This window comes from Choloepus didactylus, chromosome X, assembly GCF_015220235.1.
Source record: "Choloepus didactylus isolate mChoDid1 chromosome X, mChoDid1.pri, whole genome shotgun sequence".
Taxonomy (NCBI): Eukaryota; Metazoa; Chordata; class Mammalia; order Pilosa; family Megalonychidae; genus Choloepus; species Choloepus didactylus.
Window position 1 is genome coordinate 85,702,022 of NC_051334.1, and position 22,038 is coordinate 85,724,059.

Here is a 22,038-nt window from a genome sequence, read left to right on the forward strand (position 1 = left end):
CTCCCCCCTACGTGGGATCAGACACCCAGGGAAGTGAATCTCCCTGGCAACGTGGAATATGACTCCCGGGGAGGAATGTAGACCCGGCATCGTGGGATGGAGAACATCTTCTTGACCAAAAGGGGGATGTGAAAGGAAATGAAATAAGCTTCAGTGGCAGAGAGATTCCAAAACGAGCCGAGAGATCACTCTGGTGGGCACTCTTACGCACACTTTAGACAACCTTTTTTAGGTTCTAAAGAATTGGGGTAGCTGGTGGTGGATACCTGAAACTATTAAACTACAACCCAGAACCCATGAATCTCGAAGACAGTTGTATAAAAATGTAGCTTATGAGGGGTGACAGTGGGATTGGGAATGCCATAAGGACCAAACTCCACTTTGTCTAGTTTATGGATGGATGTGTAGAAAAGTAGGGGAAGCAAACAAACAGATAAAGGTACCCAGTGTTCTTTTTTACTTCAATTGCTCTTTTTCACTCTAATTATTATTCTTGTTATTTTTGTGTGTGTGCTAATGAAGGTGTCAGGGATTGATTTAGGTGATGAATGTACAACTATGTAATGGTACTGTAAACAATCGAAAGTACAATTTGTTTTGTATGACTGCGTGGTATGTGAATATATCTCAATAAAATGATGATTAAAAAAAAAAAAAAAACTAAAAGGACTAAAAGGACCCTATATGAGGAAAAAAAAAAAAGAGAGAGAGAGATACCAGAAGCAAGAGAACCAAATTGATGTTTTTCAGATCCAATTACTTAGTTTGAGAAGCAGTAAGCAGTGTTCCTAACAGAATTATGTAGGAATAGATACTCCTGCCATTTGCGTAAGCAGCACCTTACGGGACATGCAGAATAGTCACAGTACATTAGGATGAGTTTTAAAGCCAGCCACCTAAGCCAAACCTTTTAGAATAATTGCTTCTCTCTAACTTTGGGTGGGGGTTTCCCTAAGACCAGGAGCTCCAAAATCTGACTTAGTGTGAAGGTTTGAAACTGTATGTACCCCAGAAAAGATTAGGTTCTTTTAATCCATTCCTGTGGGGTGGAGCTATTGTAGGTGAGACCTTTTGATTAAGTTATTTCAATTGAGATGTGACCTACCTCATTCAAGGTCATAATCTTCTTACTGGTCTCTTTTATAGGAGGATAAAAGACAGAAAGAAAGCCAGAGAAACTGAGAAAGAAGGACACAGAGAAGCTAAGAGACAGAAGCTAGAAGAGAGAAGCTCACACAGAAGCTCAGAGAGAAAGGCCAATGAAGTCAGAACCTGGAAGCAACAAAACCCGGGAAGGGAGAGACCAGCAGACATCGCCATGTGCCTTCCCATGTGACAAAGGAGCCCTGGATCACCAGCAGCCTTTCCGGGAGAAGGTACCATACCGTTGATGACTTAATTTGGACATTATCATGGGCTTAGAACTGTAAATTTGTAAGCTAATAAATCCCCATTGTTAAAAGCCAAAAAAAGGAAGAAGAAAATATTGCAAAGCCTTCTTGACCAAAAGGGGGAAAAGAAATGAAACAAAATCAAGTTTTAGTGGCTAAAAGATTTCAAATAGAGTCGAGAGGTCATTCTGAAGGTTATTCTTACACATTATACAGATATTCCTTTTTAGTTTCTAGTGTATTAGAATAGCTAGAAGGTAATACCTAAATCTGTTGAACTGTAATGCAGTAGACTTGATTCTTGATGATGACTGTATAACTATATAGCATTTATCATGTGACCATGTGATTGTGAAAACCTTGTGACTTACACTCCCTTTATCCAGTGTATGCGCAGATGAGTAATAAAAGAAAGACAAAAAATATATAATAATAGGGGGGTTAAGGGGTATAGGATGTTTTTGGTGTTCTTTTTTATTTTTTTTCTTTTTTTTGGAGTAATGAAAATGTTCTAAAATTGATTGTAGCAATGAATGCACTACTATATGATGATACTGTGAGCCACTGATTGTATACTTCAGATGGATTAGATGGTGTGTGAATATAGCTCAATAAAATGGCATTAAAAATGAATAGAAAAAAAGAAAAAGAAAATACTGCAAAAGCCAAATGACTAAAAAGGAATTGAAGAAAAGAACAGGCTCTGAAATGAGAGGAAAATCACTTAGAAAATTATGCAGCGTTGGAAGGACTCACTAAGGTTTCTTCTCTGGATTTATGACCTGTACTATATAGTAAACGAAGTCTGACCATATGAAAGAATCATGTTAGTTACGACCTCAGTACTGTAGTAACTTTTAGGCTTGGATATAGAAGTATGTTGGTATCTGTGACAGTCATTGGGTAAATTAACATTTATTATGCTATAAAATCTGACTTAAGTCATTTGCCATTCTATAGCCTAGCCACTGAAATAAAAATAGCCAATGGAGAAAAGAATGACTTTAGATTATAAACTCTATTCAAATAATAGCTTAAATTGGGATCCTATTCTGGGCAAAGAATGTAAAAGTTAGAATTGTCCTCACTGAAATAAAAAGTATGCTTGGGCTTTAAAAAGATACAGTATATTAATCACACCTTTGGCCATTATTGCTTATTTCTTGGAATATAATCATTTCTAGATATATCAAAGCAAAATAATATTAATCATTTAATACTTTACCTTCTGTATAGTTTGTCTGATTTTTAGCTTTTATACTGGTAATATAATTATCAGACATTCTGCATTTTTAACCTAATTTTATATAGAGTTCTCTTGTCTTGACTAGTAGAATACCGCGCCTGCTAGATATTACAATTTTTGTACTTAAGAGCACGGTCATTTGCTTAAAGATGACTTGTTGAGCAGAATAAAATTATAATTTAAAGCTTGCAGTACAAATGCCAAACACTGTAGAACATTGGAACCTCATTATTTTTGTTTCTGCTAAGTAGAAATGTGAAATAGTTAAAATTCTTACCAGGTAATTTGCTTATTATATAGACACCACTTTTGTTTTTCACTCCATTTTTTGTTTAATGCATGTGGTACTATGTCCCATACCTTTTGATCAAATAGTTTAAAGGTGAAAATTAAAATTTCAAGTTTCTTTTAAGGAACTCTTAAGATAAACAATTGAGTCATACTTCATAAGTGGTAAGGAAAGCTTAGAAAAAATTTGTTGGGCATAGTAGTAACTGGGGTGAAAATAGATAAATTATGTCAAAATGAGAATGATACATTTAGAAGAGTTAAAGAATATTTCTCAGTACATAGTGTAACTGGAATTTTTACTATTAAACATGGCTTTTGTATATGCATGGTCCAAGCATTTTTCTCACGGTCAGTCTAGAATAGCTTATTAATGTTTTCCCCACTTTTTATATGAATTTTAAGTTATAAGAAATTGTCCAACAGCTCTAATTTAAAAATGAAACTAGATATTGAAATAATTTGATATTTTATTTAAAAAAAGAAGATTTCAAGTTAATAACTTAGATTTTCACCTTATGGAACTAGAAAATGGAGAACAAACTTAATCCTACGGCAGCAAAAAGGAAAGAAATAAAGATTAGGAATGGAGGTAAACAAAATAGAGAAGAGAAAACTCAATACAGAAAATCAGCAAACCAAGGATGAACTTGGATGGGATTGGAGGGTGGAGGACAGGTGGTTTGAAGGGACACAGTTGAGACATAAGGAGAAGGAAATATAGAATGTAAGCATTGTATCATTGTTGAATCTCTTATACTTCTTATCTGCGCTTAATGGAATTACATAAAAGAATGTTCTTGTTCATGGGATATACATACATGAATTATAGTGTATGTTCAAGGATGTGAGCAGCTAACTCTCATATGTTCAGAAGACAGAGCAACAGATGATGGATGATAGATAGGGAGGGAAGGAGGGAGGGAGGGAAAGAAATAGCGATGTGACAGCATGTTAAAGTTGGTGGATTGAGCTATTGGGGGAGGGGGGTCAGGGTATGATGGAATTCTATGTATGGGGCTAGTATTGTTTTTGCAACTATTCATGTAACTTTGAATTTATTTCAAAATAAAAAAAATTAAAAAATTAAAAAAAAAACTATCACTACTGAACTCCTAAAAAAAAAAAAGAAAGAAAATCAGCAAACCGAAAATTGGCTCTTTGAAAAGATCAATAAAATTGACAAACCTTTACTAGATTGATTTTAAAAAAAAGACTCAAACTACCAAAATCAGAAATGAAACAGAATACATTACTGTTGACTTTACAGAAATAAGAAGGACTGTAACAGAATACTACAAACAATTGTACATCAACAAATTGGATAAACTCGATGAAATAAACAAATTACTAGAAAAACAAAATCAACAAAAATAGAATCTGGAAGAAATAGAAAATCGGAATCCATCTATAAGTAGTAGTACATTGAATCAGTAATAAAAAACCTCTCAACAAAGAAAAGCCCAGGACCAGCTCTTTTCCAATGGTGAATTCACCAAACATTTAAAACATTAACACCAATCTTTGTAAAACTCTTCCAAAAAATTTAAGAGGAAGCAACACTTGCTATCTCATCCTATGAGGCCACCATTAACCTGATACCAAAGCAAGATAAGCACACACAAAAACAAAGGAAAATATGGGCCAATATCCCTTATGAATATAGATACAAATACCCTCAAACAAATATTAGCAAACCGAGTTCAGCAGCATAGTAAAAGGATAAGTTACCATGAACAAGTGGGATCAATCCCAGAAAATTCAATGGTTGTACAACATATGAAAAACAGTAAATGTAATACACATAGAATGAAGAGAAAAAAAACAGCACAGTCATCTCAACGGATGCAGAAAAAGCATGACAATCTCCAACACTCTTTCATGATAAAAACACTCAACATGCTAGGACTATAAGGGAACCTTCTTAGTATGATAAAGGACTTTCATGAAAAACCCACAGCTTATATCAAATTCGATAGTAAAATACTGAAAGGTATTCCCCAAGTCAGGAACAAAACAAGGATGCTGCTTTCACAACTATGCAACATAGTACTGAAAGTGCTAGCCAAAGCAATTAGGCAAGAAAAAGAAATTAAAGGCATCCCAAACTGGAAAGGAAGAAATAAAACTCTCTATACTCACAAATGACATGCTGTTATACCTAGAAAATCCTAAGGAATCCCCAAAAAATACAATAAAAAAAACTGTAAGAGCTACTAAATGAATTAAGCAGAGTTGCAGGACACAAGATCAACACAAGATCAACACAATGCTACACTATAGCATTGAACAATTCAAAAAGGAAATTAAGAAATTCCACTTAAAACAGCATCAAAACAACCCTTTTTAGGTTCTAAAGAATTGGGGTAGCTGGTGGTGGATACCTGAAACTATCAAACTACAACCCAGAACCCATGAATCTCGAAGACAGTTGTATAAAAATGTAGCTTATGAGGGGTGACAATGGGATTGGGAAAGCCATAAGGACCACACTCCACTTTGTCTAGTTTATGGATGGATGAGTAGAAAAATAGGGGAAGGAAACAAACAGACAAAGGTACCCAGTGTTCTTTTTTACTTCAATTGCTCTTTTTCACTCTAATTATTATTCTTGTTATTTTTGTGTGTGTGCTAATGAAGGTGTCAGGGATTGATTTGGGTGATGAATGTACCACTATGTAATGGTACTGTAAACAATCGAAAGTACGATTTGTTTTGTATGACTGCGTGGTATGTGAATATATCTCAATAAAATGAAGATTAAAAAAAAAAACGTAAATGAACAGTGGAGAGAGGAGAGGAATGAGATGTTTTGGATGTTCTTTTTTATTTTAATTTTAATTTTATTTTTTGGAGTAATGAATGTGTTCACTTTGATTGTGGTGATGAAAGCACAACTATATGACAATACTGTGAGCAACTGATTGTACACTTTGAATGATTGTATGTTATGTGATTATATCTCAATAAAATTACATTTAAAAAAAAAAACAGCATCAAAAATAATAAAATACTTAAAAATAGATTTAACCAAAGAAGTACAAAACCTGCACACTGAAAACTACAAAAACACTTCAAGAAGATAATGAAAAACACCTAAATAAATGAAAAAAAATCCCGTATTCATGGATTGAAAGACTGACTCTTATTAAGATGACAACATTCCCCAAAGCAGATTCAATGCAATCTCTATCAAAATCCCACTGGTATTTTTTGCAGAAATAGAAAATGCCATCCTAAAATTCATACGTAATTACAAGAGACCCCAACAGGCAAAACAATCTTCAGAAAAAAAAAAAAACAAAATTAGAGGACTTGCTTCCTGATTTCAAAACTTACAATAAAGCTGTATTATTCAAAACAGTGTGGTACTGGCATAAGGACAGACATATGGATCAATGGAACAGAACTGACAGCCCAGAAATCAACCCTCACATCTATGGTCAACTGATTTTCAAAGAGGGTGCCAAGACCACTCAACAGGGAAAGAACAGTCTCTTCAACATACAGTACTGGGACAACTGAGACATTTACATGCAAAAGACAGAAGCCGGACCCTTACCTTAAACCATATACAAAAATTACTTCAAAATGGATAAAAGACCTAAATTCAAGAGTTAAAACTATAAAACTCTTAGTTGAAAACATAGGGACAAGTCTGCATAACCTTGGATTAGGCAATGACAAAAGAAAAAACAGATAAATTGGTCTTCATCAAAACTTAAAACTTTTGTGCAGCAAAGGACACTAAAAGAAAGGAAAGAGAAAACCCACTGTTCTAGTTTGCTAATACTGCCGGAATGCAAAACACCAGAAATGGATTGGCTTTTATAAAGGGGGTTTATTTGGTTACAAAGTTACAGTCTTAAGGCCATAAAGTGTCCAAGGTAAGTCATCAACAATTGGGTACCTTCACTGGAGGATGGCCAATGGTGTCCAGAAAACCTCTGTTAGCTGGGAAGGCATGTGGCTGGCGTCTGCTCCACAGTTCTGGTTTCAAAATGGCTTTCTCCCAGGACATTCCTCTCTAGGCTGCAGTTCCTCAAAAAATGTCACTCTTAGTTGCTCTTGGGGTATTTGTCCTCTCTTAGCTTCTCCGGAGCAAGAGTCTGCTTTCAATGGCCATCTTCAAACTGTCTCTCATCTGTAGCTACTCTCTTAGCTTCTGTGCATTCTTCAAAGTGTTCCTCTTGGCTGTAGGAAGCTTGCTCCTTCTGTCTGAGCTTGTATAGTGCTCCAGTAAACTAATCAAGGCCCATGCTGAATGGGCAGGGCCACACCTCCATGGAAATTATCCAATGAAAGATCTTGACCACAGTTGAGTGATCACATCTCCACGGAAACATCCAATCAAAAGTCTCCAACCCAATCAACACCAATACGTTTTTTGCCCACACAAGACTGCATCAAAGATAATGCCGTTTTGGGGGACATAATACATTCAAATCGACACACCCATCAAATAGGAGAAAATGTTTCCAAATAATATATCTGACAAGGGCCCAGTATCCAAAACTCTTACAACATAAAAGAACTTGATATAAAGAACTCTCACAGCACAAGACAAACCTAAACATAAAATGGACAAACACTTAGACAAATATTTCTCCAAAGATGATAGACAAATGGCCTAAATAAGCAAATGATCACATAAGATGCTCAACATTATTGTTTACTATATAAATGACAGTCAAAACCACAATGAGATAGCACTTTGCACCCACTAGGTTGGCCATTAAAAAAAAAAGAACAGGTGTTGGCAAGGTGTAGAGAAATAGGAACCCTCATACACTGCTGGTGGGAATGTAAAACAGTGCAGCTGCTGTGAAAAACACTTTGACAATTCCCCAGTAAGTTAAACAGTGTTACCATGTGACCTAGGAATTCCACTCCTTGGTATATATCCAAGTAAAATGAAAACATATGGCTACACTAAAACATGTACAAGAATTTTCACAGCAGCATTATCCACAATGGCCAAAAGGTGGAAACTACTCAAATGTCTATCAACAGATGAATGGATAAACAAATTGTGGTATACCCAAACAATGCAATATTATTCAGCCATAAAAAGAAATGAATGTTTAAGGAGGCATTTTTAATGATAGCCAATGGATGAAGGTAGCCAAAGGGTCCATCAACTGGCAGGCGGCAGGACAAGCTGTGATGTATACATAATGATGCAACAGCATGCAGCTACAAAAAGGAATGAAGTCATGAGGCATGCAACAAGGTAAACAGAACCTTGCAGACATAATGTAGAGCAAAATAAGCTAGAAACAAAAGAACAAATATTGTATGGTCTCATTTAGAAAATACAAGAAAATTAGGGCCTAGATTGTAAGCTCCTACAGCAATCACATTTATTTACTTTTAAGGGTTATTTCTAAATTCTGAGATGCTGTGTTCTATGTGTACAACCTGGTATTTCCCTGGAACTTTGGGTTCCTGTATGACACCTAAGACTCAGAGATTGAGTTCTGCAGCTCTGAAAGTCAGCTTTACTCTACACAGCAACTATTAAAGAAGCCAAAAAAGAGATCAGACTTCAATTAGAGATATGAACGAAGCTGATCTGGTTGGGACGAAGGCAAATCAGAATACAGGGTAAAGGATGATATTGTCTATATTTGAAAACTTCACCTTCTGTGAGACTGAAGAAAGATGTTTATTTTGTACAAAATTTAAATTTTCTGTAGCACAGAATCTAAATTAACCTATCTGGCCAGTTCATTTAAAAAACCTAAACACATGGAGCCTAGAACAGGGAATGAGATATTGTAATTCTGTATAGCTTAATTTAATACCCTGATACATTCCAGAGTATGCTGGGCAGATAATAAAGAAATATTTGCAAAGTCCCTTGAGGGACTGGAGAAAAAATATGGAACTATTAAACTTCCCCACTTGGGAAATTCCTGATGCTTTGTCAAGCATTAGGGACTCCTGATGTAATAAGCCAAGTCCTTGATCTTGAAACTTGATCTTATGAAACTTGTTTCTGTAATGAGGAAGCTAAGCCTATCTACAATTATGCCTAAAAGTCACTTCCAGAGAACCTCTTTTGTTGCTCAGATGTGGGCTCTCTCTAAGCCCAGCTGTGCAAATAATCTCATTACCTGCCCCCTACATGGGACATGACTTCCAGGGGTATAAGTCTCCCTGGCAACGTGGGACATGACTCCCAGGGATGAACCTGGCCCTGGCATCGTGGGATTGACAATTCCATCTTGACCAAAAGGAGAAAAATAAATGAAAGGTTTCAGTGGCTAAGAGATTTCAAATAGAGTCAAGACGCTATTCTGGAGGTTACTCTTATGCAAGCTTCAGCCAGATATTGCAAATTGCCATGGTATGCCAAGCCCCAACCAACAGCATTCCTGAAAACCCTAAAGAATACCCTGGGCTCTAAGACTCTATAAATGTTTTACCTAGAAAGTTTTCAGAAACTTAAGGCTTCCAGATTGTTCCTATATCAGATAAGCTTGGAAATCCAGAGGTACCACGCTCTCCAAGAACATCAACCAGTTGCAACCCCCTACCCCATAATATTGATACCCCTTTTCAACATGAAGTTAAAATGGTCAATGCCCAAATATCCCTGAAGACTGAGTGAATGATCAAATGAGAGAGGAGTTGTAACAGAGAAGATAGGATTTAACAAATGATTATGACAACTGAATCATTACATAGATATTTCTTTTTATTCTCTAATGTATTAGAAAAGCTAGAAGGAAATACCTGAAATTTTGAAATTGTAACCCATACTATACTTTGAAATTTGCTCTATACCTACATGTTAAACCGTATTTTGAAATTTATCACTTTTCTGCATATATATTTCACAATAATTTTTTTGAAAAAGGACTGAAGTACAGACACATGCTACAACATGGATGAACCTTGAAAAATTATGCGAAGTAAAAGAAGCCAGAAACAAAAGCCCACATATTGTATGATTTAATTTATATGAAATTTCCAGAATAAGCATATCCCTAGAGATGGAAAGCAAATTGATGTTTGCCAGGGGCTGGGGTGTGTTGGGGGTCGGGGGTGAGAAATCAGGAGTGATTGTTTCATGCATACAGGGTTTCCACGTTAGGTGAGGTAAAAGTTCTGGAACTAGATATGGAGATGGTTGCCCAACATCATGAATGTACCTAATGCTACTGAATTGTACACTTTAAAATGGTTAAAACAGTAAATTTTATGTCACATGTACTTTATACACCATAAAAAAAAAAACAAAGAAATATACAAATGCAAGATTAGTAAGCCTAATTCTTTTGCCATTAATGCACTCCCATCCAGCACAAGAATAACCCAAATATCTCTTTTGAAAGCTTATAGTTGTATATGCATAAACTACCTCCCTATTTCTTGCAAGGCAAATATATTTATACGATTCATTAAATATCTGTTTGTAGGTACTGTTTATTTTTTATTTAAAAGCACTTAAGGGAAAAAAAAAAAAAAAAAAAAAAAAAAAAAAAAAAGCACTTAAGGGCAGAACCCAGGTGTGATGGTTAGGTTCATGTGTCAACTTGGCCAGGTGATGGTATCCAGGTGTCTGGTCAAGAAGCACTGGCCTAACCGTTACTGCAAGGACATTTATGGCTGGTTAATAACCAGAAGGCTGATTTATTAAATCATCAGTCAATTGATGTGACTGATTATATCAACAAAGGGCATATCTCCTGCAATGAAAGAATTCAATCAGCTGGATTTAATTCAATCAGTTGAAGACTTTTAAGGAAGAGAGGGACAGGACCTTCACTTCTTCTTTGGCTAGCCAGCGAAGCGTTTCCCGAGGAGTTCACTGAACACCTTCACTGAAGTTGCCAGTCTGAGGAATTCATCAGATACCTTCATTGGAGTTGCCAGTTTGCTGCCTGCCCTACAGAATTTGGACTCATGCATCCCCACAGTTGCGTGAGACACTTTTATAAAATCTTATATTTATGGGTATCTCTTGTTGATTCTGTTTCCCTAGAGAACCCTAACTAATACACCAGGTATTTCTGGTGTTATTAGGCTCAGTAGCAATAGTTCCTGCATGGACAAATCAGCACTATTTCAGATTCTGTCTAAAAATGCCAAGCTTTCCAAAACATTTAACAAACAAAAACCTCAGTCTGTTGTTTTGAGTACAAAGATATAAAGAATGCTCTAATGGAGGTATGAAATTACAAATTTTACTAAAAAGCAGCAGTATTTAAATTGAATGTGCATTTTATGTTATTACTTTCAAATAGTTTTCTAAGAGACATGCAAAAAAAATTAAATTTCAATAAACACCAACATACAAGCCAGATTACTGGGAACTTCAAGAAAGGTTTCATTTTATTTGTTACACTGATTTTTGCTTTAATAAACACATATAAACCACACCCTTCCCTCACCCAAAGGCAGGCTCTTCAAATGGAAACAGGAGGCAGAGATTGTGGCAAGAGCAAGGAAGCAAAGAAGAGTTTTATTCCTGTTGTGATGGGGATAAGGGTCTTAAGGGGAGAATTGGGGTTTACTTTCTCTACAGGAAAAAAATACAATTCTAATGGGTTTGAGAGGGCAGAGAGCTAGAGAGGGGGAAGTGGTACCTGCTTCCACAATTCATCCTTCAAGACAGGCAGCTAAAAAAATTAAAAACAAAAAAAGACAGGCAGCTAACACTAGCTCTGATCCAGAACAATTAAGAAAATGTTTAGAAGTTAGAACTCAGAGACCAATCGCAGAAAACAGTAATAGGCAGTTGGCCATATTTAGGAATACAAGTTATGTAGCACTCAGTTGATACTTTGCATGTGCTACTATTTTGCATTTGGGAAGGAGTTGGAGGTAAATGTCTATATTCTCCTAAGTATATTCCTTGTCTAAAGGGCTGTTCTATCTCTCAATATTCCCAATAATTGGTATAATGCCCCTCCACACAGTGAAAACTCAAATATCTATCACCCACATACTCAAAACATTCAAAGGCTTCCCACATCTATAAATAAGGATAAAGTACAAATTCCTAAGCCTAACACTCAAAGCTCTCCACAAAATAACTTTTAGCTTGAACAAGATTCTTCCTCCTCTTTTCCCACTGAATTTTCTTTTATTTCTCTTATGATAAGCAACACATTGTACTGAATAACATAGCTCTTTGTTTAAACATCACAGTACTCTCTACTGGAGTGTAAGCCCCTCAAAAGAGGAAACTGGTCTGGGTTCACCTCTTTTTCTCATGCGGAAAGTAATGAATTACCTGTGCAGAGGGATAATAAATGTTTATTAAAAGGAATATAATGCCTGCTCAGGGATTTCTTAAAAGAAAAGAGTGGTGATTTGTTGAAACTTAAAAAAAAAAAAAAAAACCCTGAAGTATTTAGTAGCCCCAAATATTATCCCCTCTATCTTTAAATTGAGTGATATTCAGTGAGCTGTGTTGCATGCACTATAGTCAGCCTTTGAAAGAAATTTGTTATTTCATACGCTTAACAAGTCCATTCACTTTAATATGAAACATCCATGCTTAATTCTCTCTCAATGAAAATTAGGGTATTTTGATTTTGAAGTTGGGGGTGCATTTGAGGAGGATAGAAAGGGAAAAGGAAAGAAAAATAAGAGATGGACAGTCTCTCCACTTCTATAGAAATTAATCAAGCCTTGTTTCACATCTCTAAATTAAATGGCAGAGAATGGGCTGATTAATTATCTTAGTATTAAAGGCAAAAACATTTTAAAATATAGTAAAAGTAGACATAACAAGTGCCTCCTGATATGATGCACTAAGACGTGCACCTCACTTCATAGTATTCCTGCCAGAACACATAAAAGGAAGTATCAGAGAATCCCAAATTAACTGGCCCACATTCTTCAAAATATGTGAAGGTGAAATGCTCCAGATTAAAGAAGACAAAAGAGACATGACAATGAAATGCAATGTGTGTTCCTGAATAGGATCTTGGAGCAGAAAAAAGAATGTTTGTCTTTCACTCTAAAGGACATTATGAAGCATTTGACAAAATGTAAGTAAAGTCTGTGGATTAGAAAATAGTACTGTAACAACGTTACCTTCTAATTTTGCTAAATGTACTAAGTTATGTAAGAGAGAACATCCCTGTTTTTTGTTTGTTTGTTTTTGGAAATACATACTGAAGTATTTAGGGATAAAAGGGCATCATGTCTGCAATTTAATCTCAATTCAGAAAAATAGTGATAAATACAGAGAGAGAATGATAAAGCAAATGTGATAAAATGTTACCATTTGCTGAATCTGGGTGGAAGGCATATGGAAATCTTTTGTACTATTTTTGCAAATTTTCTATACATCTGAAATTACATTTTTTAACTTTCTTTTGAGAAGTATAGTAAAAGTGGATGGTTATTCTTTTATCACCTTGAAGTTATTTCAATTCGAGTTAAAGTTACAAAAAACAGTCAGTAAAACATTACATTAAATTAATGAGACACTAACTAGAAAGCTGTTTTAAACAAATGTCTTTGACTTGTGGTTGGATATTAAAACATCCTTTGTAAAAACTCCAAAATGTTTTTGGGGGGGAGGGAGAAGTTATTGGTCAAAATGGATATTAATACAGATTTTTAAGAGTACAACCTAAGTTCCATGGAGACAGGTCCCTCATCTATCTTGTTCACCAATGCAGTACTTAGAACAATTCCTGCCCAAATGGCATTGGTAATCATTAATAACTAATATTTGAGTAATTGTTATGTCCCAGACCTTAGCTCATTTAAGCCTCACACTGCCAATAAATATTTGGTGAATGGATTATTACATTTTGCAGGATGATAATTACAGTCAGTTCTGTAATAATACAACACATGCATTTCTAAATATCACCACACTATACAAAATTGTGCAATGAAACCACAGGGCTCATGGGAAAAAATGGACTTAAAGGCAGAACATTCAAAAACCTCATTAGTGGCACATTTTTAAAAGAGAAACCTAATTTAAAAAATATAGCATGGTTTTACAAATATTAGGTAAAGAAATACAAAAATACAGTAAACATGGCATTTTAGCTTGAAAAAGATCTGAAGTTCACTTGTGGAAGCTGGTATCATAAAAGTTGCAGTTTGTCAATATTGTGAAGTGGTAAGAGTATCTGAAATCAGATAGAAAGTTGTAACAGATGTGGATGAGTGGTGAACTGAGGTAGCTGGCAAATATTTGAGGCACGTGCATGTGTGTCTTCTTACGCAGCTCGGTTCAGCTGGGTGCTGTTTCCTACATTCACCTAGGGCAAGAATAAGCAAACTCTTTCGATAAAGGGTCTGAGAGTAAATATTTGAGGCTTTGTGGGCTGTAAGCTCTCAGATGTTAACTATTCAACTCTGCCACCGCCATAGACATAAAGCAGCCATAGGCAATGTAAAGTAACGGGCATGGGTGTGTTCCAGTCAAACTTTATTTACAAAAAAAAGCCATGGGTTGGTAAGACAGAGACCCCTTATCCTGCAGACAAAATCCCATATAAACAAACGCAAATTTTAACTGCCTATTTACTTATGGGAATTTTACCTTATTTCCCTTTGCATCTCCAAGCGCAGTGCATGGCCCCTGGTTGACACTCAAGTATTTGATCAATTAATAAAGCATTTCCCCAAAATATGGAGTGTAGGACATACACATGGGAACACCATTGCCATGGCAATAATATCCATATGGAAACAGTCAACAAGAGAGCTGGGCTACAGATACCAGGAACAGCTACTTTGAACCAAAACTCAGAGACAAAGTCTCAGAGACAGGATCTGAAAATAGTGGCTACAGTGCAAAACTTAAAGAACCTTTTCCCAGGGCAAAAAGAACAAATGGCTAGAACTAATCTAGGATTTTTCAGAAGTATCATCTTCAATCATAAAAGGCTCAGAAATATAATATACTTGATGTAGTAATTTTTCAAAACAGAACATACACTGAACCACAATAATCATTACTGAACATCCCAGCAAAAATGTGTTTTTTTCCTTTCCAATAAATGTTTGCAAAATTATGTGTAAAAGACATTATGACAGATACTAGCAACAAAACACCTGTATCCTAACCTTGTAAGAGCTTCAAGGCAAGAAGGATATACATACACTGAATAAAGAAACCTCCCCTCATTACCATCCCCTCCCTATTCCCCACTAAAAGCAGGTAAAATAAAAAATAAAAAAAATAACAGTACTCATATAAACAGAATTATTTTTTTAAATAATTTTACGGAACATCTAGTACAATTTCTTCATTTTGCAAATGACAAAGCAGAGGCCTAGAAAGGATAAATGATTTGTCCAAGGTCTTAAATCAGTTAAGTGACAGAGCTACAACGAGGACCCAGGACTGGGTCTATTCCTGTTTCACCAGTTCTTAAACTTTTGGTCTCAGGACCTTTTTACACTCTTACAAATTAATAAGGACCTCAAAGAGCTTTTGTTTACTGTCTTTTAAGAATCACTGTTCTTTTGGGTATCTGTATGACAACACCTGAAACTCAGAGCTAGACCTTGGCAGCTATGAATGTTAGTATTAGCTCATACAGCAACGGTTAAAAAAAAAAGGTGAAAAAGAGTTCAGACCTCAATTAGAGATATGAATGAAGCGGATCTGGTTAGGACTAAGGCAAATCAGACCAAAGGGTAAAGGACGATACTGACAGTGTTTTGTTTTTTGTTTTTTTTTTACTGACAGTGTTTTAAAACTTCAACTCCTGTGTGAGACCAAGTGAAGAGATGTTTATTTGGTGCAGGATCTATATCTTCTATAGTACACTAAATAATTTAATTTGTACAGTCAGTTTATTCAAAAAATCCATAATTACATGGAACTTTGAATAGGAAGTGGGATCTGGTAGGTTTGTACAGGTTAGTGTGAAATTCTAATACATCCCAAAGTAATTGAGGCAGAGAATGAGGATATATATTGCAGGGACCCTTGGGGAACTGGGGAATAATGCAGAAATGTTGGACTCCCCACCTGGGTTGTTACTGGTGTTGCAAATGTTGAGGACTGACAGTTTGGTAGGATGAGCCCTCCATCCTGGGGTGTGCCCTTGTGAAGCTTGTTGCTGCAAAGTAGAGGCTGCAACTTATAATTGTGCCTAAGAGTCTCCCCCAGAGAACCTCTTTGTTGCTCAGATATGGCCTCTCTCTCTCTAAGCCAGCAGTGAACTTACTGCCCCACCACCACCACCACCACCACCACATGGGACTTGACTCTCAGGGGTATAAATCTCCCTGGCAACGTGGGACATGACTCCTGGGGATGAGCCTGGACACAGCATCCTGGGATTGAGAAAATCTTCTTGACCAGAAGGGGGAAGTGAAATGAAACAAACTTTCAGTGGCTGAGAGATTTCAAATGGAGTAGAGAGGTACTCTGGAGGACATTCTTATGTGCTAAATAGATATCCCTTTTTAGTTTTTAGTGTATTGGAATATCTAGAAGGAAATACCTGAAACTGTTGAACTGCAACCCAGTAGCCTTGATTCTTGAAGACGACTGCACAACTTTGTAACTTACAGGGTTTGACTGTGATTGTGAAAATCTCGTGGCTCACATTCCCTTTGTCCAGTGTATGGAAAGGTAAGTAGAAAAATGGGGACAAAAATTAAATGAATAATATGGGGGATAGGGCAGGATGGGATGTTTGGAGTGTTTTTACTTGTATTTTTCTTATTTTTATTTTTTATTTTTTGGAGTAATGAAAATGTTCAAAAATTGATTGTCATAAATGCATGACTATATGATGGTACACTGTGGATGACTGCATGGTATGTGAATATATCTAAATAAAACTGAATTCAAAAAAAGAATCACTGTACTAACCACAGTACCTCCTTCAAAACACCTCTAGAAAGCTTTAGCATTGTGTCAAACTTATTCCCATTTTACAGATGGAGAGATGGAGGTTAAACATCTTGTATAATGTCACCTATCAACATAGTCATAAGACAAGCAGAACGACACACACAGAGAGAGCTCCTCTTGGACACTCCTCTTACTGCCCTGTTATATTCAACATTCCTTAAAGAAAGACCTACACATTACTTTTCATAAGCTTAAACCATTTGAACAGCGTCTGCCAATGCCCAAGAGAATATGCAAAGTCTGGGGGAGGGCACTTTATATAAACCCAAGGATTGCCTGTACCCTGTCACCCAATCTATAAGTTTATTCAGACCCCAAAAGTGAAACAGGCATGTAAATATGCACAATTTCTTATGGGAAAAAAATGATTTCACATACTTTCATCTTTTCATAAATATAAATACATTATAGAAATATACTACATTTATCTTATCTCTAGAAATACAATACATAACTGAAAGTTTATGGCCAACTACATCAAGGGTTGCCAATAATGAGAACTGGTCTTATCAAAATTAAGGTCCCAAATTTCTTTCTTTTCACCCCAACATATAATTTAACCAAACAACTGGTATTTAAATACTTTCAAAACCCCTTCTAAAACTTGTATCTCCTCCCACCTCCACAAGCCTGGCTTAATGCTGTCCACACAATGGACGTGCAAATATTTCACAGATAACATTTTTCAAAAATTAGGTTACTATGCAATTGCTTTTCAACTACCTCCTTAACAGACACTTTCTAAGGCACTCTCATCTCTCAATTTAGAGAAGGTATGCCTTTTTAAATTTAAGACCAATAACAAGCTATCAGCTTTTCAAGTAAGAGCTGCCAGCTTTTCAAGTAATGTTACCATAAGGATTCAAATGACAGGTTCCATCAAATCTCCCAACACCAATGTCTTTAAAATAAAATAAAGTTAAGATTACTAATCAGAGGCTCATCTTTTATAATGCCATAAACCTGAAGAAACAAGCCAATCTTGTTTAAAACACAAAACAAAACAAACAAAAAAACCTTTCAAGATTGAGCTACTGTATAATGGACTCTTGATTACTCAGTCATGATTCAGCCAGATCCATGGGTTTATCTCCTTCCTCTTGCTTTCTGGCCATTTTCCCATCCCAGAATCCTAGAATACTTCTTTTTGTACAAACACAAGTAAAAATTAGAACTGATCTTTGTTCCTTTTTTAAGAACTCTGACAGAGTATCTGATAAAGGAAAAGTCTTGAACAATTGAGTAAATAAAATTAATGATAATGTATAGAATTATCCATATTATTTCTGCCTCATATAAGAAGACAATTAAAAGTGATTTGGTATTGTAGATTCAACTCATTCAAGCATTACCCATTGGAGTCTCATTTCATTATGATCATGGCTTGAGATGAACAACACCACAGACTGACACAGTTCTTCTGAACACCCGCTTGGACCTCTTTCAAAGTTGATGATAATTGGTAAGTGTCACAATTAAATAATCAGGGAGTGTAGCAATTTTCAACTAATTCCCTACATTTATATATGTGGTTCTTTTATCAAAGGGTTTTTCACCTAGTTTAAGACTTCCCTAGAATTAAATATTTCAGTTACCTCATTATAAAGTACATCCGGACATAAAAAGCATAACACTATCAACAGTTAAATAATCACATATCGACAACAACAAATGATCATAAGAGTTAACATGTACTTCTTTCATAGTAATATGTGGGCTAAATTAAAATGGTGAATAATCAGGCTAGACCTGGCAGCTCAAGGAGGCATTAATGCCTTGTAGTTAAAAACATAAGCTCTGTAGTCAAGACTACCTAGGTTCAACTCCAGCTCCACCAATTTCAAGCTCTATAACTTTGGTCAGGTCTTTGATCTCTCTGGGCCTCAGTTTCCTCATCTGTAAAATGAGGAAAACCAAGTGCCTACCCCATAAGGTTGCTGTGAGAATTAATCAATATCATATAGATAAAGGACAACAATGAACACTTAATTGTATTTATGATGATGATTATTACTATCACCACCAAGAACTACAAAAATTCAAGACCAGTAGAAAAACTGGCTCTGGGATAAAATGAATAATTCTATTCTGAAATTCTATACCTAATTTATTAATTTGTTAACCTTAAAGAAAAGGAGAAAATCCAAGTTCAACCTATTGTTTTAAATGTAGACTTCAGGAGACTTAGCAAGGCTTTGTAAAATCCAGGGGTCATATTTACTATAAGGCACATCCTTCATGCATATAAATGTGAGTGCCCTATAATAACCAGCCAACAAGTTTACTGGGTACCTCTTAAATGCCCAGTACCCCATAAATAAAGGTTTGCTATACTTCTGCCAATTAACACAAATTCTGAAACTCAAGCCATAATCTTTACTCATCTAGAGATATATTCTAAGAACTAAATCATATTTTTTGTCAAGAAAATGAAAACAACTATTTACCACTTGTTAATGTAGAAAAACAGGCATAATACACATATCATAGGCTCATTCCTAAATTCTACATTCTAGTTAAAATGTTCTAAAAATGTATGCCAACCTAATAATTACTCAAAGGCATGTTTTTCCAACTACGAATACAATTTTGATCCATGCTCCCGGCAATTTTCTTTATTTTGCCCCAGGCCACTAGGCGCCAAGGCTGCATCTCAGAGTAGAAAAATTACTTAATACATCTCATTGGGCGAAAAGTCAAACGTAAAACTGCCTAAAAAGCAAGCCAAACACCTGTTTAAAAGTGGTATACATTTCATATTAACTACCCATATTTTTAGACACAGTCAAGAGGCAAAATAGAGGCACAAGAGAAAAACAGCCTCAACCTAATAAACGTGCTTGATTGAAAAGAGGCGACCTACCAGAACAGCTTCCCTTGCAATAAATCTTACTTCCTATCAACCCACGTTAACCTGCTCCCCATCCTTCATCGAATAAACAAAAATAAGGCACAATTACTTCTACTAAAAATTTACCCAAACAGTGGGGAAACATCTGAAGTCTGCCTTAACACGCATTAAATCTGGACTTTCCAAAAAGTAGTATACTGGGATCCTCTGGAAGCAAAACCCTGCGTCAGTATCCCCTTGCCTAGAGGTATAGCCAAGGATAACCTTCAGGATCTATCTAGAAGAGGGTAAGATGTAAATACCGGGCAAGCCCCACACAACACCAAAAAAAATTTTTTTAATTAAAAAAACAAAACAAAACGATGGTCCCCAGGGACTGCAAGAAAAAAACCCGCAAGGATCCGGTACTTCCCGTCTCCAGCACTATGAACACCGCCAATAAGTACCAGGATCTCACATCCTCCCGCCAGCCCGCCCCTCCCCCCTTCCGTCTCCACGCAGTCTCTAGGCCCAAAGATTAGGGAATGACCGGGATACCAAGGACTGCCTCCGACTTCGGGGTCTCAATCCCACAGGCACCGAAGAGTAAACAGAACCAAGCTACATCGGCTACAGGAAACCGGAGGAAGCGCCCAACACCCCAGGCCGCGCCCCCGCCCCCCACCACCCCCACCCCGGGCCGGAGCCTTCCGTGGAAACCCCGAACCCCTTCTCACCTAAAGAAAAAATGCCTCTTTCGGATAACAACACGCAGCCCTAACGCTCCAGACCAAAGCCTTCCCAAACAACCGACTCAGAAGGTGCCTAGGCCAAGACCGCTGGGGCTGATGAGACCGGGTTGCGTTTTACCTCATGGGCTCAGTGGTCATGTTTTCGCTTCAACGCCCGGTCGGCTTCTGCGACCGTAGGGCGCCTCTCTGCGCTCCCGGGGGCCTGGATACAACAGAAATGCACTGAAGTCTTGGTCGTCACTGTAGTTTGTGTTGGATCCTCCCCACAGCTTAAAGGCCACTACCACTGCAACCGCCGCAGGAGCCGCGGAAACAAAGCGACGCCGCCGCCGCCGCCATTTTGTTGGGCCGAGGCTCAGGCCGGATAATTGGCGCGTCCTCCCTCTTCCTCTTTCCGTCATCCATTGGCTACCTTCTCCACAGCGCAGAGTCTTATTGGCTACCTTCTTTGGGGGCCTGTTGCTAAGGCGGTCGACGTCATTTGATCCCCACCACCTTTTCGTAGGGGGTCCAGGTCACTCCCAGTTGACCTAAAAGTGCTGGTGACGTATTTTTTCTTTATTCCGAAAATGCTTTTTTGGCCCATCCTCTTTTCTTTAACATGTTGACAAAACATTACCAGCAATTTACGTTTATTGAGAATTTACTATATGCCCAGCACTGTACTAAATCCTTTATCCAGATTATTTCCTTCAATCCTTACACCCTTCGTGGAAGACATTCTTATTACATTTACAGTTTCCAGGTGAGGAAACCAAGGTGCAAAGTCCCACAGTAGTGCAGCCGAGATTCAGACCAGCAGTCTGATTCCAGACACAGCAGTCTTAACCACTAATCTATATGGCCATCCTATATAAATATGTTTTCCTATATTCTACGTTCTCAAGTTCTTTTCTTTCCTAGATATTTGATATCTAATATTCAGCACTTCAGCATGCTTACAAATATGTGTGTGTGTGTACATATATCTTACATATGTATGTAACATACACACCCACTCACATATATGACAGAAATCCAATTTAGGATCTTCACACAATTCTTTCGTAGTAAATAAACTCGAAACTGTGTCTTGGAACACACAGGCACGCCAGCCATTTCTCCAGTGTGATGTGATGTCTAGCTCACAAACCAACCATTCTGGGTCTGTTTCCTCCTCATTAGAGAGAAGGTTTGGCTGGATGATCTCTAAAAGTACTTCCAGCTTTCATATTCTACATTGCTAACCATTTTTTCAACTCACAAATGAGTTCTCTAAAATCTAATAGCTTCAAATTTTATTTCCAAATTTATTCTTCCATGCATGCTTTACTTCATTCTATTTGTTTTTCTTGACATTTACAAGAGCTCTTGTAGTTAGGTTAGGTTTTCCACTGGAAAAGCAGGAGATGAGCCGCTTTTAAATGGATCACTTTGATAATCTGATAGAAACGTGCAACTTTTTAATCAGCTGAAACCTGTACGCATTTCAACTCATCTTTTAAATGTTAGATTCCATTGCAGACTGTAGAAACTAGCCATTATATCTGCTCTACAGATTTTCTTCTTGTCTTTCATTCATTAAAAATCACTTAAACAGGGGCAAGATGGCGGCATAGAGAGGAGTGGAAGCTAAGTAGTCCCCCTGGAACAACTACAAAAAACCAGAAACAACTAGTAAATAATCC

The 22,038-nt window shown here is 36.8% G+C and overlaps 1 protein-coding gene across 1 annotated transcript in view; it reads right to left on the reverse strand.

The window, feature by feature from the left end:
• The window catches only part of LOC119522684 (transcriptional regulator ATRX-like), a gene marked incomplete at its 3' end in the record, with an annotated part of 138,311 nt that extends 117,577 nt beyond the window's left edge, over window positions 1-20,734 (reverse strand). Inside the window, exon 1 of the mRNA XM_037821225.1 lies at window positions 20,490-20,734. Within this exon, the coding sequence (XP_037677153.1) occupies window positions 20,490-20,509 (20 nt within the window). The remainder of the gene's footprint in view (window positions 1-20,489) is intronic.
• Window positions 20,735-22,038: the final 1,304 nt, after the last annotated feature.